The 17,221-nt window shown below is 36.3% G+C and overlaps 1 protein-coding gene across 1 annotated transcript; it reads right to left on the reverse strand.

Moving 5' to 3' along the window:
- Positions 1-148: 148 nt before the first annotated feature.
- Positions 149-12,624, reverse strand: LOC132543308 (uncharacterized). Its single transcript, XM_060206797.1, has 14 exons — positions 12,595-12,624; positions 11,679-11,877; positions 9,949-10,011; positions 9,366-9,422; positions 8,968-9,011; positions 8,642-8,738; positions 7,620-7,728; positions 6,367-6,477; positions 5,558-5,656; positions 3,445-3,571; positions 2,789-2,927; positions 1,732-1,767; positions 1,278-1,320; positions 149-581 (listed from the first exon to the last, which is right to left on the reverse strand). Exons 1-14 carry the CDS (start codon positions 12,622-12,624, stop codon positions 512-514), a joined length of 1,224 nt encoding a protein of 407 aa, XP_060062780.1. The 3' UTR covers positions 149-511.
- Between the last annotated feature and the right edge of the window lie 4,597 nt (positions 12,625-17,221).

Below are 17,221 nucleotides of genomic sequence, written 5' to 3' on the forward strand. Positions count from 1 at the left end.
CCTTAGAATGGAATTGTCCTTTACTTTCTCTGAAATATAACACTTTATATGGATTTATAACTTCTGTTCCCTAATGTTATACAAGATGAGTTTGTTATCTATTACAGTTAACATCAGTTAACATCAGTTTATTAACTTAAGTTGGTGACCTATCAATTATTCAATGCCATCATATGTTTTTAATTCATGATACATACAAATTTGTACACAGTTGAACGTATATGTTTTGATGATGAAACTCAGTTCTGCAGCAGGTATATTTTATCCACTGGACTATATATCTGGTCCCTTAACAACCAAGCTCTCTATCCTTTGGGATAGTTCATGGCTGTATTTATCAGGTCTGACGATGTGTACCGTAATTAACTTCCTGGTCACATGACATGCCAGATTAAATTATCCACCAGACATAACTTATCATTATAGATGATATCAGCATCACTATAAATTACAGCATTTTACAGTACCATCACAGCTAGGTCCCAGCTCTACCGATGCATTAATGTTTACATTAATTTCGATTACTTCCAAGCCCTGGCTGAATTAAACAAGTCTTCTTCTTTGGACAGTAACAGCAGGCCCTACAAAATCCAGACATCACACTTCAGTTGAATCAAACTGTTCTACTGCAAAATCATCAATTTTTAAGTGGAGGTTTACTTTGTGGTGACCTTTTTAATCAATGAATTAATATTTGTCCCCTAAATTATAAATAGATCGGAATTGAAATAGATTTTAGTATTTATGGATGTTTTAAGATTTATCCTCAAAATCTAGACAGAAGTCCCATCGAAAATGCAGTTTTCTTGTAAATGGCCTATGGGCTTGCAGTGCTAACCTGGTATATATGTACCAGCCAAATATATGCCTCTAGGCATTTTAGTTAATGAGAATAAGTTAAATGTTTTAACAAATTTTACCCCTATGAATATGAGTCAAGGTCATCTGTTTTCCCACACTTTGTTGGGTTTCAACCTAAAAACATATCATCCAAATACCATGCCTCTAGGACTTTTAGTTCATGAGAAGAAGCCATTTAAAGGTTTTAACAAATATGACCCCTATGACCTTGAAGATTGGTCACAGCCATTTATTTTCACAAAATCAGTCGGCCTTCATCCAAAGAACAGCCAAATACTTGGTTCAATGGTTATTGAGTATTTCTTGTAAATTATACAGAATAGTGGTTATAGGGTGGGCTTATACCAGACATGGGCATATTGCCTTAACATGATAGTTGTTTGGTGAAATATAGAGATTGAACAATGTAGTCTTACCATGCTGGCTGATGATTCATAATGTAAGGCACTGTCTCATGGCCTAAAAAAATTAGGATCATCACATCAGATTTGCAAGTAAAAGCTAGTCAATAACTTAGCTTAAGTGTTATTCTTTAGAGAGTTGGAGAAAACTTTATTTCATTTTCTGAGAGAGCCAAACTGGACAATATTTCATTTCCATCATGAAATCATAGGACACCATTTTTTCTGACAGTATCAAGCCATGTTGGATTACATGGCTGAACAGGAAGTTATATGATAAATGCAGTTAATGTAATGACTCAGATGGAACAACACTGACGTTCGTTGGTGAGATAACGCCCAGCCACAGAAATAGTCGTGGAGTCAAAAAACTTGTAGCGAACCAGCAAATCAGGTTTGACCATAAGACAATATACAGAATTTAGAAAATGTCAACATAAACACCAAGTATTTAAGAAATTAAACGTACCTTGGTGGCAAACTTCCATACATGATCTGCATATCCCTGAAACATTCAATCACACAGTTGGATGATAAGTATATGTTTAAATATATAACTGAAAGACCTATATATGAAAGAGGCCAAATAGGCCTAAAATTAATTGCTCAACTACTCCAAAGCTTACAAAGAAGACACTTTTGGTTCATAAAACATTTTCTCCAAACTTAAAATCATATTCTCAATACATGCTACTACACAAATCAATACATGCTACTACACAACTCAATACAAGCTACTACACAATAACTCCAGACCTTATGCTAGTTGAAAAAGAAATTGTAAAATCTCAACTCACTTAATCCAAGAGATATTGTTATATTATTTGAACAAATTGGTAACCCTTCATCCCCTGTGACCTTGAAAGCAGGTCAAGGTCATTCATATTGACAAACTTAGTAGTCATACATTCCAGAATGCTACAGGCCTACTATCAGCACCCTGGGCCTTTTGGTTATTTATTGAGAAGATGTTGTTCAAAGATTTTGACAAATTTGACCCCTGTGACCTTGAAAGCCAGTCAATGTCATTCATATGGACAAACAGCCCTACATACTTGAATGCTACAGGCCCAATATCAGTACGGTGGGCCTTTTGCTTATTGAGAAGAAGTCATTAAAAAATTTTTTTTAAATATTTGACCCCTGTGACCTTGAAAGCAGGTCAAGGATATTCATACTAACAATGGTAGTGCGTCATCCTATCATGCTACAGGCAAAATATCAGATCCTTGAAAAGAAGTAATTTAAATGAAAAGTTTACACACGGCGCATGACGGACAACAATGGAGGACCTTCTAATTTACATTTTAAGCAAACGGTACATATAATACTTCTTCACTTTGTTATTTTCACAGCAAGATAATTTGAACTTGCTTGAAAATTTTTCATTAGTTCTGGTATTTTCTTTAAATTTCAGAACTAAATGAAACAAAAAATATTACCAAAACTGTTTTAGATTTTCTGAATTGTGAAATGTTATTTTTTTTAAATTCAGATTGAAACCACTTTAAATGATTGACACTCACACTGAAATCCACATCGTTTGCAGCAAAAATAGTCAACAGATTGGGGTTTGCCTTCCTGAAAAGTTTGTCGGAAACATTGCTTAGGCATATCACTTTCCAGGACTATCTTACCATAAATGGCAATCTCACTTCCTGGTTTCTACAATTGGAAAAAGATCAGTGATTAAATGATGAAAGAAATTGTTCTATGAACAGATGATTATAATACCCACATAATAAAAGATAATAATAACAATATCTGTTTATATAAAGAAATTTCAATCCAGAAATTTAAAACATTGTTTGAGGCTTTGCTAAGACAGAAACTACAATACACTTATTCTGGGGATTGAGATTTGTCCACATCACAATGTGGTGATTGTTTTTTCTTTTTTTTCTTTCAAAGTTTCATGCTGTGTCTGTATTCTTTACCAGGAACCCCACACTACCAATAATGGCATGTGATAAAATGAACAATGCTAATGTATTTAACGACACTACATCTATTTTGAAATATTTTGATGCTGAATAGAAGTTTCTTGGAGACATTTGCTCATAACAGAAAAACCAGTATAAAGTTTCTGTCCTGTAAATTTATGTGTACAACAGTAAAATTGTACTAAAAAATATCTATTGTCACTTTTATCAAATCTTAAATCATATGAAGTTTTAGTTACCATGGAATGTTCAAGGACAGGACGACTGTGTTTGTCTATCACTGTGATGTCACAGTATACCTTCCCATCATGCAGTATTTCTCTCACTATCTGCTGCATTTCAAAATGGCTACACTTTACAAAAGGCCTAAAATACAAAATTCAAGCAAAACTGATTTGGTAAAATACATAAAAACATTCTCATCAACCCAACACATTTGTTGTCTGTTTTTTGGTTGTACCTGGTAAATTGCAAAGTGTTCAGTTAAACAAGCTACCAAGTACTTGAGTTTGTACATGTATATGACATGTACTTTCATGTGCTCTGTACAAAAGGCAGTGGAACAGTTTCAGGTTTAAAAATATTGATCACAAAAGTTTATAAATGCAGTAATATCAATCAAATTTGAACTTCAAGTTTCCTTTTATCATTTTTGCTCCTCGAAGAACTTTTATATATGTAACAAATAAAAACAGGTTATCAAGATTTGTATTGGTGACAGCTATGTTGGGCTAAAGTGAAATATGGTAAATGTGTGTTTAGTAGGATGTCATGAACATTTAAATGCCAAACCAAAATCCGTTACGGTTTGTTGATTTTTTGTGATGCACCAGACATATTGTAGTCATGTCTCTAAGAACCCTGTTAGTAACAGATGGACCATCATTGGCTAGGATCACAGCATTACAACCCAGTGTATAGAGCCCGTTTATCATCAAATAGTGTGAGACAGGATGGCATTCACTTCCTCATTCAATGCCTGCACAAGTTCCTATAAGACGGAAGGTGGATTCAACCGGCACTAGCCTCGTCTTCCAAGAACATCCCAGATGTGCTCTATTGGGTTCAGATCGGTGGATTTTGTGGGTTTATCCAAACTTTGGACATTGCTCTAGTCACCTGATGGGTGTGGGATGTCGCATTATCAAAATGGACCCTAGATCCTTGATGCTGAAAAAACAGGAAGACAAGGGATGCTGAAATTTCATCCCCATGCTACCTCTATCAAATCTGTCAAGCTTTCACAGCAGGCTGTGAAGCATTACTCCCAACATCACCATACTTGCTGGCATCCATCATTGTACACGAAACAAAATCTCGACTTATCAGTGAACAAAACACTGTAAGAATCATTGTTGGTGTCGCCGAGCCAAATCAAAGCAACTGGTGAAATCTTAGAGCAGGGCCTGTGTAAGACCTCCCTGCACACATTCGGTGACATTTCAGTCTGTTACGGATGGTCTGGCTGCTTACTGTCGATCAAGCAAAGTCCTTGCTAGATGCAAGAAGAAACCAATTCTGTAGACGCTGCAGCAGTATTAGACAGTCTTCAGGAGGGGTGAATACTATTTGTTGACCACTCCTTGAATTAGAGTTGGATGTTGGAGCGGTTACATTCAAACAATGCCATAAACAACATGCTGTCTTTTGGTAAACTATCTTTCAACCTCACATTGCAATGATAGCCTTTTCTGTCTCTTCTCTCAACAGAGACAGAATTGCATTAATATATACAATTTTCATACCAAATGATTTTCAAGTGATAAAGGTTTTTAGGCAATCCATGAAGTTTTTGAGGAAGTGCATGAATTTTTTGAGTTAGTCCATGATTTTGAGATAGTCCATGAAGTTTTTGAGATAGTCCATGAAGGTTTTGCAACAGTCCATGAAGTTTCTGAGGTAGTGCATGAAGGTTTTGCGATAGTCCATGAAGGTTTTGCGATAGTCCATGAAGGTTTTGAGGTAGTACATGAAGTTTTATGAATTTCAACTAAACAAATTTCTATTAAAGGGAAAAAAAATGTTATGTTCTTTGAAATAATCTTCAAATTTACACTTGACTGATTTCAGTAAATGTCGACGACTAATCCAGAGATTCCCAAAAAACACATTAGTAACTGAAAAATATCTATATAATCAACCAATGTTTGGTGTATAGCAAGATAACTTCATAAATTTTTTATTTGTTCAGTATATATTAAGAAATCCTATCAATAAACACATTCCCAAGGCCATTAAATATCGTTGGCAACAAAAAGCCTTCAAGCTTGTTTGACAGGAACTCTTTATCAGAATACAGAACAAGATATCATTTATTACTGATGAATTTCATTGTGGTGAAAGATAACTTACCCAAACAACACAAGATGAAGCTCCTCTGGCCATTCACCCACTGGATCATTTCTGGCTGCCATGGTAGCTTCTACAGAGGCTTTCACTTTGTCCCCAATCCTTCAACACAACATGCATATATTTGTGTAATATTATCTTCCAGTAAAATGGACTAACAAAGTAGGAATTGAAAATTTTGATTGTTTATTTACTGGGCCTTTCACCCCATGAACAGCAAGGGTCATTTTGAGGCAGTGACTCCTTGTGGTAGCTAGTGGGTCCCTCAGTGAACAACATACAGGAGGCCCATTAAATGTCTCAAAAATGTGGCTCCTTAAATGAAATGGAATATTATTAAACCAATAACATCATTTACATTTATTTTATTTAGTTATTTTTTATCTTTTAATCTTTTATTTATTTTTTTGTGGGAGGGCAGGGCATTTGAAAGTACATCAGGGGCACATCATTTAATGAGGATGCAACAGTAGTATCTATATGTAGTATCACACAAATTCATCCTACACCTCTTGGTCAGACGGACATGCTGGAATTAGCAACCTCAACGCTCACCTGGTATGCATATACCAGCCAAATATCAAGCCTCTCAGCCTTTTAGATCATGTGAAGAAGTCATTTAAATGTTTTGAAAAATATTATCCCTGTGACCTTGAACATAGGTCAAGGTCATTTCTTTTCGTAAACTTTGTCAGGCTTCATCCTAGGAACATATCAGCTAAATATCAAAACATTTGGTCCATTGGTTATTGAGAAGAAGTTGTTGCCCTTTGAGCCAGGTGAGCTAAAAACTGGGAAGAGAGTACACTTACCTGTCAGTTGGTTTGAAAACAACATCAGACACTTTCATGTTTTTGTCCAGTATGGTGATGCCCACCTTGACAGGGAGCACATCTAACTGAGGAATGTGGGTCGTCAGGTATCTGTGGGAAAGGAAAAACTCATCTTTTTAACAAACGTTACCATAGTCGTGATCTTGGATATGATACAAGTGTCTATGTGACCTGCCATTGTTGATATGATACAAGTGTCTGTGTGACCTGCTATTGTTGATATGATACAAGTGTCTGTGTGACCTGCTATTGTTGATATGATACAAGTGTCTATGTGACCTGCCATTGTTGATATGATACAAATGTCTATGTGACCTGCTATTGGTGATTTGATACAAGTGTCTGTGTGACCTGCTAATGTTGATATGATACAAGTGTCTGTGTGACCTGCTATTGTTGATATGATACAAGTGTCTATGTGACCTGCTATTGTTGATTTGATACAAGTGTCTATTTGACCTGCCATCGCAAGTATCTGTGTGACCTGCTGTTGTTGATATGATACATGAGTCTGTGTGGCCTGCTATTGTTGATTTGATACAAGTGTCTGTGTGACCTGCCATTGTTGATATGATACAAGTGTCTATGTGACCTGCCATCGCAAGTATCTGTGTGACCTGCTGTTGTTGATATGATACATGAGTCTGTGTGGCCTGCTATTGTTGATTTGATACAAGTGTCTGTGTGACCTGCTATTGATGATTTGATACAAGTGTCTATGTGACCTGCTATTGGTGATTTGATACAAGTGTCTATGTGACCTGCCATCGCAAGTATCTGTGTGACCTGCTGTTGTTGATATGATACAAGTGTCTGTGTGACCTGCCATCGCAAGTATCTGTGTGACCTCCTATTGTTGATTTGATACAAGTGTCTATGTGACCTATTGTTGATTTGATACAAGTGTCTGTGTTGATTTGATACAAGTGTCTATGTGACCTGCTATTGGTGATTTGATACAAGTGTCTATGTGACCTGCTATTGGTGATTTGATACAAGTGTCTATGTGACCTATTGTTGATTTGATACAAGTGTCTGTGTGACCTGCTATTGCTGATATGATACAAGTGTCTATGTGACCTGCTATTGCTGATATGATACAAGTGTCTATGTGACCTGCTATTGGTGATTTGATACAAGTGTCTATGTGACCTGCTATTGGTGATTTGATACAAGTGTCTATGTGACCTGTTATCACTCATTCAATGTTTGTACTTATCTATATGACATACCTATTGTAGGACTCAGCCACCAGTTTTGTACACAATTTTAGTTCTTCTTGTAGTGCCTCCTTCTGATGTGACAGTCGATTCTGCAGGTCTGTTGTCTGCTTTGTTATCTCTGATAAAATTAAGAAGCCTTGATATGTTGTCTGCACATTTAACATTACAATTTTTGCAGAAAAAGGATGATTTTATTGACATAAAAAAATTCAGAAATATGACAAAATGTGCTTTGATGTGACAAAAAAACAATGGTTTATTTTTTTACAATAAACTTTCAGGCAAAAATTTATTTGATGTGAAAATGTTTAGCTTTATCTGATAGTATTTGAACCTGTGTCGATGTTTACCTTGGTCGGACAGAGTTTACCTTGATTCAAAGATTGACTTGTTTTGACATTTAACATAACTATGACAACAGTTTACCAATGCAACTGCTTTGAAAGTTTTCCTTATTCTCACAGAGTTTACCTTGTTCTGACAAAATTGACCTTATTCTGACAAAGTTTACCTTGTTTTGAAACAGTTTTCCTTGTTCTAACAGACTTTACCTTGTTCTCACAAGAGTTTACCTTGTTCTGACAAAGTTTACCTTATTCTGACAAAGTTTACTCGTTTTGAAACAGTTTTCCTTGTTCTAACAGACTTTACCTTGTTCTCACAGAATTTACCTTGTTCTGACAAAGTTTACCTTATTCAGACAAAGTTTACCTTGTTTTGACACAGTTTACCTTGTTTTGAAACAGTTTTCCTTGTTCTAACAGACTTTACCTTGTTCTCACAAGAGTTTACCTTGTTCTGACAAAGTTTACCTTATTCTGACAAAGTTTACTCGTTTTGAAACAGTTTTCCTTGTTCTAACAGACTTTACCTTGTTCTCACAGAATTTACCTTGTTCTGACAAAGTTTACCTTATTCAGACAAAGTTTACCTTGTTTTGACACAGTTTACCTTGTTCTCACAGAGTTTACCTTGTTCTGACAAAGTTTACCTTGTTTTGACACAGTTTACCTTGTTCTCACAGAGTTTACCTTGTTCTGACAATCCATGTGACGTTAGATCATTGACAGCTTTTACACATGATAACTCCAATCTCTTCTCTTGTTCAGATAATTCTTTTTCCAGCTTCTGGAACATGTACGTTTAATATCATTATTGATAACATCCCTGTTTGTGAACAGTTCATTTTATTGAATTGTGTAGATCAAAAGCAATGTTACTTTAACATATCATATATTTCTCTTTCACTTTTATTTCAACACAGTAAGTATCTCTAGCTTGAGTGCAGTTTTAATCTGATTTCCTAAAATTTCGCTAAGTCACTGTTACAGCTAAAGTACAAAATTCCTGAACAAACCTGGAAATACCTCTCATGGGCAGCCAAACTCTCTTTCAGATGGTCTGCAAGTAGACAGATATAAATACATTTCATTCTACTGGTTTTCAAATCTTGAAGTTTATATCACTCAGCATCTCTCACCATGTTCCATTAATACATGTAAAAGATGTTTTACTTAAAACTACATTGTAATCTATTTCAAAATCTCTGCAATGAGAAAGTTAATGAATGACTAAACAATAGTTTTTCTTTCAATTCATATTTGCATTCTATTGTAGCAGCAAACAATGTTACACATTATATACATTTTTATATATAATCAAGCCACTCAAACAAAACAACTAGTGTACAGAATGTTAATATCAAATACCAAAACATCAGAGGTTCATTAATTGAGATTAGGTAATGTTATATACCTTTTAGAACAGTTTCTATTGGAGACAGTTGCACTGAGGCTTGTGACTCACTCACAGCTACAACGAAGAAAGTATTATATATGTAATAAATACAATAAATTTACATCAAGATCAGGGACCAACTGTGATTATATATATAAATATTTTAAAATTTGATCCTAATTTGTTACATATGTAAGCCTATCAATGCTTTACTTTTGAAGCCTAGCTGTGTGGATGACCCACGCTGTGACATCACTGAACATGAGACAACATATAATAGCTATCTAAGAAAGGTAGTTTTGTAATTTGATTTTTATTCATATCCACACTACTAACTAAAAAAAGGCTAAAATAATTTCTCATGATGTAAATTCCAAGTAATTTGTTTTAACTTGTTGAACTTTCCATAAGAAAGAAAAGTCATTATCCCAACAGATCAAGAAAATGCAGTATAAATCTTATATATCTAATATCAGTATATTACTAATACTTTGTTCATGTTTTTGATTTTATCTAAAGAACTTTACATCTTCTGTAGGTAAATGTACATATACAATAAGACTGGTATATATCTCGATTGGATTCTTTTTCCCAAACCTACCTGAATTAATTAAGGACTCAAAGTATTTGGCTTCTGAGTTCGCCTTCTCATTGCTGATGGCGTCTGATGAGAAAAACAGTATTTATATCAGTTAAAATCATATTCTATGTTTTTTTCAATAAAGGGGCATATTTTAGCAGCATCATATCAGTAGTAGTGCTGTCTAGATTCTGATGTGACAGAATTTAGCAAAAAACCAAAATCTTTGCCACGACCTTTTAAAAATGCCCCAGCGTCTTTGCAAATCAGGATCTGATCAGAAGTAAAGCTTGATGGTATAATACAATGAGAATAAATATGAACCAAATCTGATGAAAGGTTCCCAAACTATAATACATGATTCAGAATTGGACCCAAGATGGACATTAATTTCGACACAAGTTTGTATTAAGAGTTTATTTTGTCTCCTGCTATTCAACATAGTCTTCCTCAACTCTCAAGGACACATACAACAAGACTTGTCATTCAGGCTACAGTTTGTACACAACATATCTAGCATATCCCTCCCAAATAACCATTTACAGCAGAGTAAAGTAACATGACAGTCAAACATGGTTCTTACCTACAAGACAGTCAAACATAGTTCTTACCTACAAAACAGTCAAACATGGTTCTTACCTACAAGACAGTCAAACATGGTTCTTACCTATAAGACAGTCAAACATGGTTCTTACCTACAAAACAGTCAAACATGGTTCTTACCTATAAGACAGTCAAACATGGTTCTTACCTACAAGACAGTCAAACATGGTTCTTACCTACAAGACAGTCAAACATGGTTCTTACCTACAAGACAGTCATTGTTCTTACCTACAAGACAGTCAAACATGGTTCTTACCTATAAGACAGTCAAACATGGTTCTTACCTACAAGACAGTCAAACATGGTTCTTACCTACAAGACAGTCAAACATGGTTCTTACCTATAAGACAGTCAAACATGGTTCTTACCTACAAGACAGTCAAACATGGTTCTTACCTACAAGACAGTCAAACATGGTTCTTACCTACAAGACAGTCAAACATGGTTCTTACCTACAAGACAGTCAAACATGGTTCTTACCTACAAAACAGTCAAACATGGTTCTTACCTACAAAACAGTCAAACATGGTTCTTACCTACAAGACAGTCAAACATGGTTCTTACCTACAAGACAGTCAAACATGGTTCTTACCTACAAGACAGTCAAACATGGTTCTTACCTACAAGACAGTCAAACATGGTTCTTACCTACAACACAGTCAAACATGTGTCTTACATACAAGACAGTCAAACATGGTTCTTACCTTCAAACATGGTTCTACAAAGACAGTCAAACTGATGGTTCTACAAGACAGTCAAACATGGTTCTTACCTACAAGACAGTCAAACATGGTTCTTACCTATAAGACAGTCAAACATGGTTCTTACCTACAAGACAGTCAAACATGGTTCTTACCTATAAGACAGTCAAACATGGTTCTTACCTACAAGACAGTCAAACATAGTTCTTACCTACAAAACAGTCAAACATGGTTCTTACCTACAAAACAGTCAAACATGGTTCTTACCTACAAGACAGTCAAACATGGTTCTTACCTATAAGACAGTTAAACATGGTTCTTACCTACAAGACAGTCAAACATGGTTCTTACCTACAAAACAGTCAAACATGGTTCTTACCTATAAGACAGTCAAACATGGTTCTTACCTATAAGACAGTCAAACATAGTCAAACAGAAGGTTCTTACCTATAAGACAGTCAAACTGATGATCCTTGAACACCTCGGTCATGTTAAGGGCTTTATTACAGCATGGACACTTGTGGTTACGGTCGACCCATTCCTTGATACAACCACTGCAGTAGCGATGGCCACAGCAGGTCATCACCGTCTCCTTCATCACATTCATACATATTGAGCAGCACAGGTAATCAGAGAGTGCAGATACCTAGGGTTGAATAATACAACCAATTGATAATACCATTACACAAGTGACTGCTGTACATTTTTTGAATGCAATGGTGTCACCATCCCTTCTTTGATCCAGTGAAATTCCATGATTTAAATTTCTTTAGAAAAAATATACAGTTTAATTTATGTGATGGTATTTTTATAGCTGTGAATATAATCTGTAGCTTCATTAAATTGTTATGTTAGTTATCAAAACAATAATTAAGATATTTTCTGGTGCATCAAGCTACAGACACATGAGAATATATCATATTTTTGTAAAAAATAGTTGTGTTTATGATACTAATTATGGAGACCAACATTTGGTAAAAACGTCATCCTGGTTGGCCTTTTCGGTGACATTTTCCATCATTTACTAAATTTGCACCTCATATAGGGATTCCCTTTGTACAGAATTTTGATCTAACATCCCAAAACGTGTGATAAAAAGGATGAAGCACGTCCCCTTCATCTGTTACATGTTAACATGTCCCAATGCGTATTTTCCAGGATTGGTGGCTTCTCGTGAGATGTAGTGGCGCTGTTTTGACCACATTTTCTTCGTAAGAAAACACGTTTAGTGATCGTGTAAAATTATTTATCATTTGATTTCCTACATGTTATTCGAATTACTTTGTTATTCTACCATTACAGTACTGTAAGATATTAGAACAATCGATGCATATATGTCATACAGGCTTAATATCATACAAACCGAAACCAGCAGAGGTAGATCGTCCTCCATGTTGTTTTGGTATAATCTGTCAGATGACGTCACTCGATATCCTCATTCATATCTATTTTTAGCACTGGGAGCCTCTATTTTTAAATGTGACGAATGAGGTAACCCAGATAATGTTATAGTTAATGATGCTGAGTTGATGATTAAAACGAGGTTAACAAATATTGGAATGCATCAAATGAAAAATATTAAAATATTAAAACTCACGAGATTGATATATTCACGAATGACTGACCGGTCATGTGAATTCACTGATTCAGATAAAAATCGAGATTTCATGGTTTACCTAGCATGTTCCCAAAGATAAAGGAACGTTTTTTCTTCTTTCGATCAGAATTGCACTTAAACATATCTTTTACATATACCTGGAAAATGTATTTAAAAAAATAATTTAAAAAAAAGATAATAAAAAAAAACTGCAGGGATTTGTCAAATTAAACTGGGTATATGCAATCTGTCGTTGGTATAATACATTTCGCGAACAAAATCCCCCGATTAAAAATAATGGCTTGAAATGTTGTAAACATACATACAATAACAGATGAAGGTACACACTTATTTGATACTTACCATCCATGATGTACATCTGTAGGATCTCGTTATATCTGTGTAATAAATATATCCAGTTCTTGGTCTTATTTCTCAGTTCTATTTTGTTATTGTTCACATTGTCAATGACACCAAAATCTACTGCTTCCGGTCCGTGTTCAATTGTTTACGGTATTTTTTTAAATGTCTTTTGAAAATATGTGGCTATCAAATGTAAATATCAGCATTGTTTCTTCACGTTATCATTTTCTTTCTTCTCCTTCTTCTTCTTCTTCTTCTATTATTTCGCTGTGTATCTTAGAAGGGTTGACCAAGGGCGTAGATACATTTAGATACCTGTTCCAGAGTCGGCTTACCAAGTATTCTAACTAAACGCAGAGACATAATATATAACACGTATACGTCTCTGCTAAACGGGACAACTTTTTTTCAATGGACAGCATAATATCTAATTACCTGTCAGATACTGGAAATCCTTATCACTGGATAGTTGTTTTCATCACGCCCGTGTTTTAGGGAAGACGAGATAGTAAGGAAGATTTGAACGGAAGTGTCACCATTCTGAAAATTTGATTCTGAAAGTCTTCATGGCAATAGGTCGGGTTGTCAGTGAATCTTTAGACCACACGCGTACGGTTGTCATATTGTAAGTCGTTCACTATCCTATATATATTCTGCTACCTCTCAACAATGCAAAAGTCGTCAATTTTCCAACGAGTCTTCGGTCGGAGAAATCGAGCAAATATAGTTATATGGCTGGTATATTAACCATTGATAAGACATTCTACCATGTCTCCAACACTATCAGGTAGGACTCATCGGCTGAATTAAGGTTTTCGTCAGTTAAATGGTTCTCGACAAAAGGCTAAGGTTATCAAGATGAGTATTGAAAAAGATTAATATTATGGTGGAACAATCTACTCCATGATAATTCCACTCACGTGGGAGTAACGTCTTACCGTCTGTACTATAGACACTGATGTAGGACTAACACATGAGTGCCGTCTTACCGTCTGTACTATAGACACTGATGTAGGACTTACGTCTTACCGTCTGTACTATAGACTCTGATGTAGGACTAACACGGGAGTAACGTCTTACCGTCTGTACTATAGACACTGATGTAGGACTAACACGGGAGTAACGTCTTACCGTCTGTACTATAGACACTGATGTAGGACTAACACGGGAGTAACGTCTTACCGTCTGTACTATAGACACTGATGTAGGACTAACACGGGAGTAACGTCTTACCGTCTGTACTATAGACACTGATGTAGGACTAACACGGGAGTAACGTCGTACCGTCTGTACTATAGACACTGATGTAGGACTAACACGGGAGTAACGTCTTACCGTCTGTACTATAGACACTGATGTAGGACTAACACAGGAGTTACATTTTACCGTCTGTACTATAGACACTGATGTAGGACTAACACGGGAGTAACGTCTTACCGTCTGTACTATAGACACTGATGTAGGACTAACACGGGAGTAACGTCTTACCGTCTGTACTATAGACACTGATGTAGGACTAACACGGGAGTAACGTCTTACCGTCTGTACTATAGATACTGATGTAGGACTAACACAGGAGTAACGTCTTACCGTCTGTACTATAGATACTGATGTAGGACTAACACAGGAGTAACGTCTTACCGTCTGTACTATAGATACTGATGTAGGACTAACACATGAGTAACGTCTTACCGTCTGTACTATAGATACTGATGACGGACTAACACAGGAGTAACGTCTTACCGTCTGTACTATAGATACTGATGTAGGACTAACACAGGAGTAACGTCTTACCGTCTGTACTATAGACACTGATGTAGGACTAACACAGGAGTAACGTCTTACCGTCTGTACTATAGATACTGATGTAGGACTAACACAGGAGTAACGTCTTACCGTCTGTACTATAGACACTGATGACGGACTAACACACGGGAGTAACGTAACTTACCGTCTGTACTATAGACACTGATGTAGGACTAACACAGGAGTAACGTCTTACCGTCTGTACTATAGACACTGATGTAGGACTAACACAGGAGTAACGTCTTACCGTCTGTACTATAGATACTGATGTAGGACTAACACAGGAGTAACGTCTTACCGTCTGTACTATAGACACTGATGTAGGACTAACACAGGAGTAACGTCTTACCGTCTGTACTATAGACACTGATGTAGGACTAACACAGGAGTAACGTCTTACCGTCTGTACTATAGACACTGATGTAGGACTAACACGGGAGTAACGTCTTACCGTCTGTACTATAGATACTGATGTAGGACTAACACAGGAGTAACGTCTTACCGTCTGTACTGATAGACTAACACAGGAGTAACGATGTACTATACTGATGTACGGACTAACACGGGAGTAACGTCTTACCGTCTGTACTATAGACACCGATGTAAGACTAACACGGGAGTAACGTCTTACCGTCTGTACTATAGACACTGATGTAGGACTAACACAGGAGTTACATTTTACCGTCTTTACTATAGACACTGATGTGACTAACACTATAGAACATTGAGTAACGTCTTACCGTCTGTACTAGAACTGATGTACAGACTAACACATGAGTAACGTCTTACCGTCTGTACTATAGATACTGATGTAGGACTAACACAGGAGTAACGTCTTACCGTCTGTACTATAGACACTGATGTAGGACTAACACATGAGTAACGTCTTACCGTCTGTACTATAGACACTGATGTAAGACTGACACGGGAGTAACGTCTTACCGTCTGTACTATAGACACTGATGTAGGACTAACACGGGAGTAACGTCTTACCGTCTGTACTATAGACACTGATGTAGGACTAACACGGGAGTAACGTCTTACCGTCTGTACTATAGACACTGATGTAGGACTAACACGGGAGTAACGTCTTACCGTCTGTACTATAGACACTGATGTAGGACTAACACGGGAGTAACGTCTTACCGTCTGTACTATAGACACTGATGTAAGACTAACACGGGAGTAACGTCTTACCGTCTGTACTATAGACACTGATGTAGGACTAACACGGGAGTAACATTTTACCGTCTGTACTATAGACACTGATGTAAGACTAACACGGGAGTGCCGTCTTACCGTCTGTACTATAGACACTGATGTAGGACTTACGTCTTACCGTCTGTACTATAGACTCTGATGTAGGACTAACACGGGAGTAACGTCGATTTAGGCATAACGGTAAGACGGTAATCCTTGACATTTCAATCTTAAATGCAATGTTGAAAGCACAAGAGTTTAACATTTTCGTCCGTGGTTAGGATTGAAGTTACATCTGATCACACTGGATTAGATACAAGTTGGCACACATGTGTGCGATGCGTCAAAATTGCATCGTGAGGTCGAGGTAACCCTGTGTTTTAGAGTATATTACTTCAGGTAGCAACTTTGATGATCTGTAGAAAACATGTGACATATTTTTATCCAATATAATTCTCCGTCATGATACTTGGTATTTTGATACAGCTAATGAGATTACCTATCCAAATTAATTGAAAAAGAACATTCATTTTTCCACTTTACCGTTGGCCATATTTAAATTGAATCAGGTGGGTAGCAAACCATACGTCTTTCCCAACGAGTTTTCGGTATGAGAAATGGACCGAATATAGGACAAGTTGTATGGTATCTATAGACGTGGATTCGACAGTGGCCCGTCAACCAGAATAGCCGACCCGCCACTAATGGGAACTCGTTATCATTTTTGTCTGTAGCACTGTTGATACATTGACAAGATTCTCCAACTAATAAGATACAAGAAGTGTGTGGAAAATCTGGATATTTAATATGAATATGGGGGGTGTGTGTGTTAAGCATTTCCCCTACATTCTAATGTTTGTTCCAGGCCAATAACGAACTCAAATTCTCCTTATCAAAATTGTATTTAAGCATTTAAGCCTTTTATGTCTAATACTTGAAGCATCACCAGGTTGACAGTTAATCATTTGATTTTGGGTTAGGACTTGTAGTCAATGTACATTTCACGCTGTTGGTACGGGTTTTT

This window comes from Ylistrum balloti, unplaced genomic scaffold, assembly GCF_031769215.1.
Source record: "Ylistrum balloti isolate Yb309-2 unplaced genomic scaffold, AGI_CSIRO_Ybal_v1 Utg369752, whole genome shotgun sequence".
Classification (NCBI taxonomy): Eukaryota; Metazoa; Mollusca; class Bivalvia; order Pectinida; family Pectinidae; genus Ylistrum; species Ylistrum balloti.